At 41.0% G+C, this 11,204-nt stretch overlaps 1 protein-coding gene across 1 annotated transcript; it reads left to right on the forward strand.

The window, feature by feature from the left end:
• Nucleotides 1-79: 79 nt before the first annotated feature.
• LOC114116405 (carbonic anhydrase 1) lies at nucleotides 80-10,564 on the forward strand. Its single transcript, XM_027973253.2, has 7 exons — nucleotides 80-195; nucleotides 685-882; nucleotides 2,343-2,461; nucleotides 6,515-6,610; nucleotides 7,336-7,398; nucleotides 8,863-9,018; nucleotides 9,874-10,564. Exons 1-7 carry the CDS (start codon nucleotides 159-161, stop codon nucleotides 9,988-9,990), a joined length of 786 nt encoding a protein of 261 aa, XP_027829054.1. The 5' UTR covers nucleotides 80-158; the 3' UTR covers nucleotides 9,991-10,564.
• The last annotated feature ends 640 nt before the right edge of the window (nucleotides 10,565-11,204 follow it).

Raw genomic sequence — 11,204 nt, forward strand, 5'->3', positions numbered from 1 at the left:
ATAGCGGGCTGAGTGAGTAACACTCATGCACAGGGGCAGAGACGTTTCTATAAAAACCCTGCGAACTGTGGATTCAGTCATCTATTGCACGTTCAGTGACAGTCAGTTATTCCAGGTATTCTCTTTGTGTTCAGAAAAAGAAAACTAAGTAGAAGATCATGGCAAGTCCTGACTGGGGATATGATGGTGAAAACGGTAAGCATTCTTCTGCTCATGTAGCTCAAATAACGGCTTGTTCCCTTTTCCAGAAAAGGAGATATTGAGCACTTAAAATAACGGTAAAGTCATAGGTTAATGGTTTGAAGTGCCTTTGACTTATACCAGCTTTGCATGCATTCTCAACAGTTGTCCTTTGGGCCATGATTGTCTACAGAATGTATTCTGCCTCTTTTCTCCTCTCTCCCTCTCAGCCTCTCTCCCTCCCTATGTACAGAGAGGTCTATTGCTAACAGCAAAATATGTATAGTCTGATCCCATAGACTATGAGTATATTAACTCTGTTGACAAAGACTCTATTTTACAGTGTAGCATAGGAAAGGGGCATTCTCAAACCTTGGATTTCCATTAAGCTAACCAGAATACCGTTTCAGATACCTGAATAAATCCTAGCCTAGGAAAATTACATTCCTAAAACCTGGAGTCAAGCATTAGATCAGTTTTGGTTTAATCACGTTTTCCTGGTAGGTCCTGAACACTGGTGCAAGCTGCATCCCATTGCAAATGGAAATAACCAGTCTCCTATCGACATTAAAACCAGTGAAACCAAGCGTGATCCCTCTCTGAAACCTCTCAGTATCTCCTACAATCCAGCCACCGCCAAAGAAATCGTCAACGTGGGACATTCCTTCCATGTAAACTTTGAGGACAGTGATAATAGATCAGGTGAGCCAAACGACCCTCCTGATTTCTGTCTTTGACTTGCTGGGAAATTTAAACAGTAGGGCTTGCAGAACACGGACACCCATGTTCAGTGTTTGGCGCACATGTGTAGCATTGACGCCATCTACTGAGGTGCCTTGAAGTCTTAAAACATTTCCAAGTGTTAAGGATGATTCTGGGGTCCCAGCTCGCTCTTCTTTCAGCCCTTCTCCTTCTCAGTGACTCTATTTCATCTTCTTCTGGTTTCCAATGTCTTTATGCTAACTTTACAGCCTCTGAATAAACAGTCCTTTTCCACAAAATTCTGTGAACCATCATGAATATAAACACTGAAAAGGCAAATATTTTCTAACTGAGATGAGGTTGGAGGAGCGCATTAGGGAAGATACACATGAAGAGTTTATTTATTTTTTTGCGGCCAGGAAAATGGCTCGATACCAATGAAGTGCTTCAGTTCAGCTGAGTTCAGTTGCTCAGTCGTGTCCAACTCTTTGCAGCCCCATGAATCGCAGCATGCCAGGCCTCCCTGTCCATCACCAGCTTGTGAAGTGCTTGGGTACCAGTAAAAAAAAAAAAAAAAATACTGGTCTTGGGTGTATCTTGCATGGAATCATTCTGTGCATAAGTATTTTTGTCTAGCTTCCCCTCTCCCTATTAGATCATAGTAACTGAATTATCTTCATCTCCCAGAATCTAGCACACTTCCTTGTTCACAGGAAAATTCTCAAAACTGTTTACTGAATAATTACTAAATAGCCGTTTCAAAAATCAGCTCTACTGTCAAAAGGCAAAATTAGTCATAGCACGTTCCTGCAAGGTTCGGAGCCTAAATTTCAGACATCTTGGGGCTATGTCCTTTGTTAATATTGGATTAAGTCTGGTACTGTGTGTGTTTTATTAATCATATGGTTGGATAAGCTCTCTAAAGGAAAATGACACTTCAGTATGAGAATTTTAAAATTGACCCTACCCTCCTACTGGAACTTTTTTTCATCCCTTGCTAGGAATTCTCAGCAAAGCTGTCAGAATACCCTCTTGTATCTTGATAGTTACAAGATATGTGCAGAGTGATTGTTACTGAAAACAAATTGCTAGATATCTTAATGCATGCTGTCCATTACTGTCTGTTGAAAGAATGAATGAACTTATAAACTAAAGCAGGTTCAAGGAAAGACCTCTCGTCCTATAATTCACTCATCTTCCAATATGTTTTCCTGAAAACAGGAAAAGATAAAATTATAGCCCATGTGCTGGGAACCGTATAAGTCACGCACAATCTTAAGGTGCGGCACACATCTGAGCCCATCATTGTGGGCATGGGGAAAGACCAACAGGATGGGAACTTTGGACTAGGGTTAATTTTCATTACTACTCGACCCAATTTAATGCTAATTTGTATTCAATGCAAAGATAAGCGGGAGCTCATGACTGTAACACTAATAGCACTTTCCTTTTTCTCCTAGTGCTGAAAGGTGGTCCTCTATCTGAAAGCTACAGGCTGCGTCAGTTCCATTTTCACTGGGGCAGCACCGATGAGTGTGGCTCTGAGCACTTAGTGGATGGAGCCACATTTTCTGCAGAGGTAATGCAGCTGAGTGAGTGAGAGGAGCTACGCCGAGAGTCCTCCCAGAAGTAGCCCGCTCATAACACGGTGGTGTGTGTTAGTCGCTCAGTCATGTCCAGTGCTTTGTGACCCCGGGGACTGTAGCCCGCCAGGCTCCTCTGTCCATGGGATTCTCCAGGCAAGACTACTGGAGTGGGTAGCCTATCCCTTCTCTAAGGGATCTTCCCCACTCAGGGATCAAACCAGGGTCCCTTGCATTGCAGGCAGATTCTTTACCTGTCTGAACCACCAGGGAAGCCCCCCTTATCACTTAGGACACAATTTCAACAGCTCCAAAGGAATGAGCATTTTTCGGTCTGTAAAGAATTCCTAGGCTCCATTAAACTTAAACGGTGACACATTGTGTTTGGCAATGGAGGACAATTTTTCACGTGAGGGAGGCAGGTGAATTTGCAGTCAAACTCCTGAGCCTCGAATGTGCTTTCATTTCAGAATGTCTTGGAAACTGCTGCCTGACATCAGGCTAACCTCAAGGGGAGTTGCTGCTCTCCTTTTAAAGTTCTGAGCCCCAGGGGGAACACACCATCATTCTCTTCTCATTTAAAGGTTCAAGGGTGCACACACCTGCAGCAGAGGTATAGCCAGGCTGAGGCACTCCATTAAGATTCTACTAAGAGGGCCAGTTTAACCTCAGGAGTCATCACAACGAGTAGCATCCTCTAGACGAGGGTTTGGGGCTCCCTGGCAGCAGGCCACTACCCTCTGGCCTCTTGACTTGCCTCCACATGGAAGTCTGTGATTCAGTACAAGATATTCTGCCCGTATATCCACGATAAAATCAAGAAAATGTGCATCAAATTCTCAACAGGGGTATGGAGACTGAAACCAAAAAACTTTTGTTCTTTGTATGCATGACTGTTCAATAAGTTTGTACCGATGCAGACGGGTTGGGTTTTTTGTTTTACTCTTGTAGAACGAATCTGTAATACACAGTTTTGCAACATGCTTTTTTTTTTTTTTTTTTTTCATTTACCAATGATCATGGTCATTGTTCCATGTCAGCAGGAATTCCTAAAGTCTGCACGGTATTTCCATGTATGCATATGTTAGAATTTATTAACTAATTCCTACATAGGAACAATTGCCATGCCTTTCCCATTTCATTCTGTTGTGTTTTTTTTTTTTCTTTACAAAAAACAACGGGTAATAACTACATTTGTACAAATATCTTACACTGGTGAAAGCAATTGTGTAGGGCAGATTTTTGTAAGAGGGATTGTTAGGCACAGAGTATGTGTCGTATTCATTTTGATAGAAGAGTTGGGAATAGTATACAAATAAAACTTACTTATGTTACACTAGAAAGCCAGGCTAGGAACTTTCAGTGGTGCAGAAATCTATTAAATGTTGTTTTTTCCTATTTATCTTTCATAAAATTGAAAGTGGACTGAAATCAAATGGGCTGAAAGTCTAAATTTATAATAGTATTATGTCTGGGGGAGGATATTTGGCTGTATCTAAGCAAGCCGGCAGTTGGTGATGGACAGGGAGGCCTGGCGTGCTGCGGTTCATGGGGTCGCAAACAGTCGGAGACGACTGAGTGACTGAACTGAACTGATCTGAAGAAATCTGAATCAATGAACGTCTTATCTAATTTGAGGCAAGTGGGTTAATCCATGTTGGAGGTGACAGGTTCTCAGTCACTAAGTTCAGCTTGTGAGAGAGGGTAGGAGGGAGGGTGGGAGGGAGACCAGGGGAGTGGTGGGGAGAAAGAGCGGAGACAGAGAGGAGACCTGTGGGTGGTGGGGAGCGGACGGCTTTGGTTTAGAGTCATTGAAGCGACCCGTGATCACTTGACATTAGGTGGTCAGAAAAAGACTTTTTCAGGAGTAGCATTTGATTTCAGCCATAATTCGAGTCAAAATCCTGCCATTTTGACTTGCCATCCTGCCGGGAGCCAGTGTGAGGAATCCTGCCCGTGACAAGGTCATGAGGAAGGAAGCTGACATACGCAAGGCGTGCTCAGACTTCAGGGACCCCTCTGGAAATTCCTAAGCATGTACCCCAACAAAAATCTGCCGGCTTTTGTGCTCTGCTTTTCCACTCTTCTGACATTTTCTGGTAAAAGTCAATTCAGAGCTTTAGTCTTCTGCATTTGAAAGAGTGTTTCAATCCAAAAACCCCTCTGATGGCTTTCCAGCCTGCCTGCAGGACTCGTACAGCTGCGCATGTGATTGTTTGAGGCCTCCTGACCACAGGAGGCACAGGAAGCTTAAAACATCCTAGGAATGTAGGAGCTTCCGAGGAGTCAAAATCTTTAGAATAGGACTGATTAAACGTTTCATTTGTTGAGTCAATGCTTGCTGCCAAATTTTCATATCCTTTATTTTTAGATATAGTTGGTATACAGAAAAACAAGTAGTAGACCTGGTATTAGCAACATTAGATCTTTGAGTTAAGTACCTTCTTTGTTATAACCCACTGCACCTTTGTTCTATAGAGATGTAACTTTAGTGCTTTAAGGAAATGTAGATTAAAGAAAAACACTTCAGGGGAAACAAAATTAACATACATTAAGGAAGAGAGCCAAAAGTGTTAACAAGCCTCTTGGCCAGAAGATAATGTAAATCACCTGAGACCTTTTGTATACAAAATGATATACGCAAAGAATCTGGGTTGAGAATGCTACATAATTTTGTGTTATCCATTGATCTCCATGTTTTATCAAAAGTATAAAAGGCCTTCTGAACAATAAAGGATGGGGCCAGTTTCTCGGACCAGCTTCTCGGACCAGTTTCTCGAACTAGACTCTCGGCCTGGTTTCTTGGGACTCTGGCTCCCCCGTGTCTTTCTCTCTCTCTTCTTCTCTCCCTTTCCCTCTCTCTGCTCTTTACTTTAACTTCAGGCTGAATCTCCACCTGGGGCGCGGAGGCTCGCCAGGTCTACTTACTTGCCCTGGCTGTTAAGACCCGCATGAAAGGGAGCTTAAGGCGAGGCACCCTTAGATATTCAAGCGGGCACTGGTGGCCCAACGTAGATGGTGCAAATTCCTTGTCTGGAATTTTATTGGCCTTCCGCGTAAACTAAGCTATTCAGCCCTCTTCCTCCACTTAATCTTCCTACTGCGCTATAGTTTCTTAATCTAATCTTATATTAATAAATAAACAAGTCTTTCAATGCCAACGCCGTCCACCCTTCGAATTCCCTGGATCCACCGGGGCTGGACCCCGGCACCATCCCAGAGGAAAATCAGCAGTTATGCCAAGCCTTAGAGCTCTGGACTAAGTGCAAGGCTAACATCTATGTGCTGTGCGGAAGGATGGATGCCAGTAAGTGGAGAAAAGTGAGAAAGGAATAAGGGCTGCAGTGTTCGGTTGAGCAGTTAGAGGGAAAGTGATGCCTTTTGCTAAAGCGGGAAGATGAAACGCGTCTGGAAAAGAGAAAGTCAAGAGTGCTACTTTGGCCGTGTTAAGTTTGAGATGCATGTCAGGCATCCATGTGGAGATATCAGGAAAGAATCAGGAAGACGTGCACACGGCCTTGGATATACAGGTCTAGAGTTTCACAGAGAACTTAGGCAGGGGCTGTTGGCTTGAAAGGTGTCTGCATCCGCTCAGGAGAACCTGCCCTTGGCCAAGACTCCAGACATCTCAGGAGCCCCTTCTCACAAAGTTACCGGGTACCTCAAGTTACAAAATTATTGCAGTTTTTGTCTCCAAACTAGTTAGCCGGAAATACTTCATCTTCTCTCACCAAACAGAGAGGTGTCTGTTTTTTCTGTTTTGTTTTGTTTTAAGAAGTAATATTGAATAGTTATGATATTGTGGGAAAAAGAAGTTCTACTTACTGGTTCCAGGATTTGCAACGTGCCCACTCTCTTCAACTCTATTTTCTTAAGAAAACCTTTCTTAAGAGTGCAAACATAGCCCTTCCCATGCCCTGGATAAAGGGCTGCACAAGTTTCATCTATCCAAGCCAAGAAATAGCTCTATAGACCCACATGTTAAGGTCTAACTTGCTTTTCCCTTCACCGTGGTATGAATAACTGCTCCATCACCTTGTGTGTTTTAGCTTCATTTAGTTCACTGGAATTCTACCAAGTACCCCAGCTTTGCTGATGCCGCCTCACAGGCTGATGGTTTGGTGATTGTCGGCGTTTTGATGAAGGTGAGTCCTAGAGAGCCTCGGAGCTCTGCTACAATTATTCCCTTACCAATCAGACCACAAGCTAGGGTGAAATACAGCAGACAGGTGTTGGCGTCTCTCTGCTTTTGAAATGTCTCCTTCTACTAGTGAAAGCGCAGGTGAACAAGCTGGTCTCCCGTATATGTTTGCTTTGCTTGACTTTCCCCTTGTGAAGAGAGAAAGACATTTCAGGCAGAGATGAAATGGGAAGGTGTTGATGGTGGGCTAATTGTTTTATTTTTCAGCTCATCTTTCACTTTTCGTCTAAACTTTCTACATCACAGAGTCAGGAGTTTATCAATTTAATATTTCATCAGGAAAAAAATATGAAGAGGACTTTTGTCCCATAAAGAAAGTTCACTTGATATTTAATATGGAAGATTCAAATCTCCTGTAGGAGAGTCCCTGAAAAGTCCTATAGGGAAGTTACTCTTAAATGGAGTATATTTGGGTGACTAACTTTTGGAATTATAGTAATTGTAGTTAATCTTTATTGAACACTTGTAACATACCATTCATTTGACTGATTAGAATTTTAATAGAACAGGCCAAAGAGGCTTGCTTTTGTATTTTAGTTGTGCTAAATGCCTGTAATTTGACTTGTATATCTTTTCTTCAGTTATTGTGTTTAATTTTTTAAAAATTAACTAAATAGGATTTTACTAGCTAACAATTGTTATCTCACACTTTATTTTTTTAATCTCCAGGTGGGTCAGGCCAACCCAAACCTTCAGAAAGTACTTGATGCCCTAAAAACAGTTAAAACTAAGGTAAATAGACTCATTAAGTTAGTTTAAATCAGAGAACAAGAATCTACAGAACCTCAGAAATCATTTAATTGCTTATTTGATATGAGGAGTAGGAAGTCCTCAGCAAACCCATCAATCTGAAAATCAAGGTACTGCTTACACAGTCCTCGTTTCTGAGCTCTCTGACGCAGTGATTTATTTTGGTTTCGTTTTTCATAGTTACCACTGATCTATTTCAGCAAGATGAAGCCTGTAGAAGCATGGTTTTCATAGCTGTTTCATGCATTGTAACTATGGTGCCCACTGTCAGCTTAGAAAAAGATGGATTGTTCTGATATATTTACTCTTAGCTTCACCATTTTGATAATAAAGACTTAAATCATATATCAGAGATTTGCCATTGTCATTCACACTTTGTAGAACTACCATACCTTTATGTAAAATAAATCCAGTTCGTGTTGAGGCCCCCAAAATTACACTTTTATAAAGTGAGAAAGTTTAAAGATAAATAAGCACTCAATTCAAGAATGTAAAAAATGATACATGAAAAGAAAGTAGAAGGAAATGATTAAGATGAAGTAAAACATTAGTAAAATAAGAAAGAAAATGAATAAATGCAGGTCAAATGTTATTAATAAAGTGAAAAACTAATTCTTTGGGGAAAAAACAACCAAAAAAGGATATTTTTGGCACGGTTGATGATGGGGCGGGGGGATATAAACACAACAAATGATTACAAATAAGGAAATGGGTCATAACCAAAGATGCGTTAGAAGTTTCAAGAGAGAAAAGCTCGTACAGTTGACCCTAGAGCAACATGGGTTTGAACGGCACAGGTCCAGTACCTGTGGATTATCCTTTAGATAAATGCTTGCTCTAGCACCACAGAATTGTCCCTTAAATGAACCTGCTGATGCACACCCACGATTATGAGTGACGACCATAAGCTTATGTGTAGATTTCTAAGTGCTCAAGAGGTCAGCACCAATAACCCCTACATGAATGACCAATCAGTAAAGAAATAAGAAGCCTTTGCTTATGCTTAGCCAAATGAGGAAGGAAGAAGAGAGACCAGTCACAGTCCTGGCGTAGCGTATTTCCTGTCATCTGTCGCTTGCACTGTTTATATTTACAAGCACGCTGTTGTCGCTGTTTAGTCACTAAGTGGTATCCGATTCTTTGTGACCCCACGGATTGTAGCTGACCAGGATCCTCCTTCCGTGGGATTCTTCGGGCAAGAATACTGGAGTGGGTTGCATGTCCTTCTCCAGGGGATCTTCCCCACCCAGGGATCAAACCTGTGTCTCCTGCATTAATGGGCAGCTGAGCCACCCACAAACATACCAGTCATGAAATACTATACAGTAGAAATATTGATTAAATTCTTTGCTAAGACCTATCTACCAAATAATATGTATGTCATATATGCAATGATGTAGATATTTTACATCAGGGCATGATACATCGCTTATTGTTTTCTTTCAGAACAAGAAAGCTCCATTCACAAATTTCGACCCCTCTGTCCTCTTGCCTTCATGCCCGGATTACTGGGCCTACTTTGGTTCACTGACTCACCCTCCTCTTCACGAGAGTGTCACCTGGATCATCTTTAAAGAGACCATCAGTGTGAGCGCGGAACAGGTAGCGTATCAGAGGGGCATGTGGGGGAATTGGAAGTGCAAGGCAGGATATCAGTTCAATTCATACTGAGGGAAATTATTCTTGCCATTCAATTTTGGAGAGTCCCCTTTCAACTGAGAAAGATTTATTAGTGACATCGGGTCTATTAATAGCCAAAAAGTAGAATGTACTTATAAGCACTTTTTTCTTTATGAAGAGATTCAGAATTCCCGCTCTTCTTTTCACCTTAATAAGGGAAAATCCACCCTCTTTGGGGAACTGTGACTCTTGAGTGGCATACCTTGATCATTGATGTTGGTTTTTCAGTTTTTTTTAAAGCTTAAGCTCTTCAATATTCAGTAAAATATCTCATTAATTATCATTTATAATTATAATTAAAACTGCCATTGATGAGCAGCTCTTTTCATCAGGTGCCTTATATACGTTTTGTCAGTCAAGTCTCACAGCAAACCTGCAGTGTGACCTGTTGGTATAAGAGCTAACACTTCTTTAGCATATACTACATGCCAAACGCCATTCTAAGAACCTTATCTCTGTTGAGCCATTTAGCCTTCACCAAAACACAGTGAAATAGTACCATATGGAAACTGAGGTTCCAAGAAAGGAAGTCTCTTACTCAAGTGTGAGAAAGCTGGAATGCTAATCCAGTCAGTCATTGATAATTGAAGCCAAATGCTTGGTGCAAAGACATGTGCAAGAACTGTTGGCTTCCTCCCTTTCCATCAGTGAAACCATTGCAGTCTTCAACCTGATTTTCTACATAACAGTGCATCAGTCATATTAGAAAAAAAAAACCAGTGTTCTCTGTGACATCAAGAGCTATTGCTTCTCTAAACATGTTATCCTTCCCCCAAGCTGGCGCAGTTCCGCAGTCTGCTAGCAAATGCTGAAGGCGATAAAGAAGTCTGCATCAAGCAGAACTACCGACCACCCCAGCCTCTGAAGGGCAGGACAGTGAAAGCTTCATTCTGACGGGCCCAAGAGGAAGCTCACCTTCCCTCAAGAAGCACAGCTCTGCTTCTGGCATAATCCAACAAAACTAGCTTTAAGAAACACATTTATTTCAATACTAGCAAGACAGCCTGCTTGCGAATTTACTCTGCAGAACGCAAAATCTTTTTCTTCTTTATGTTGAACTCAAACAGTAATCTGTAAGTTCACTAAACTTGTGCTTAAATTCAATCTGTTGCATTGACTTTCTTATCATTGCAGTTAAGGCATACTTGATTTCTTCAAGGCTTTATCCCTTCCCATTTTATTCAGTTTAATTGGACGAAAAATAATTTTATCCCTTTCTTCTTGTCTATTACGTACTATACGTTTAAATGGCATTAGGTGCTACTCCATTTACATTCAAGAATCTTAAATGCTTTCATTTGCAACATTATTCTGATGCGATATCAGGTCTATTACTCAAATATAATGACCTAAGAGCAGCTTGAGATGAAATGTTAAGAATTCATTTGCTTACGCTTGAAGACAAATATGCAGCTAAAATGACAACTGGATTTTATATTATGATAAAATAAATGGCCCAACATTGCTACCGTCTGTGTGCTCTGTTATAAAAACGATGCATCTCATTTAAGAACTGACACTTCTGGTTATTCCTCCACCCGATAGCAAGGCCAATGGGGTTGTTCCATTATTATAACTAGTTAGCTTACATGAAGACTCTGTATGTCAAATTTGAAAGAAAAGTCACCTGTGAGTTATTTTTGAAAATAATGAAGGAATCACTTGACTTAGAATCATACAGAAACATCACATAATCTTTTAGTCTGGTGTGTACTTAACCTGAAGTCGGTTCTTTCTGAAGCCATATCTACACTCAGAATTCTACACATCTTGTGTCCAGCATTTAGTTTTGTGTTTTCTTTACTTTCTCTTCTCTGAGAAATCATAATGGCAATCAAAACCCACATCCATTCCCATGTCCCAGTCTTGTCTAATGTCCCAGAGTCAGTCAAAACTTCTCACAACTGTAATCATGGTTAAAAAGACAGACAAACCAGATTCTTTATTGCTCTGAGGGCAATAAAGATCCTAGGAGACATCTTTGTACTTAAAAATCCTAGGAGACATCTTTGGAAATTTGTATTTGGAGCCCAGAATTTAAGTGAATCTTTATTAAAAATGGAAGGGCCAAGGAGCACTTCATTTATCTCAGCCCCCATAAGCATTCT

Source organism: Ovis aries, chromosome 9 (assembly GCF_016772045.2).
Source record: "Ovis aries strain OAR_USU_Benz2616 breed Rambouillet chromosome 9, ARS-UI_Ramb_v3.0, whole genome shotgun sequence".
In the NCBI taxonomy this organism is placed as follows: Eukaryota; Metazoa; Chordata; class Mammalia; order Artiodactyla; family Bovidae; genus Ovis; species Ovis aries.

What these genes read in the sequence shown, in the direction of transcription:
- LOC114116405 (XM_027973253.2), top strand. Translation starts at nt 159, where the DNA reads ATGGCAAGTCCTGACTGGGGATATGATGGTGAAAACG. An exon ending in GAGCCACATTTTCTGCAGAG is followed by an intron (nt 2,462 to 6,514) that starts GTAATGCAGCTG and finishes TGTGTGTTTTAG; the next exon opens with CTTCATTTAGTTCACTGGAA. An exon ending in TCAGTGTGAGCGCGGAACAG is followed by an intron (nt 9,019 to 9,873) that starts GTAGCGTATCAG and finishes CCTTCCCCCAAG; the next exon opens with CTGGCGCAGTTCCGCAGTCT.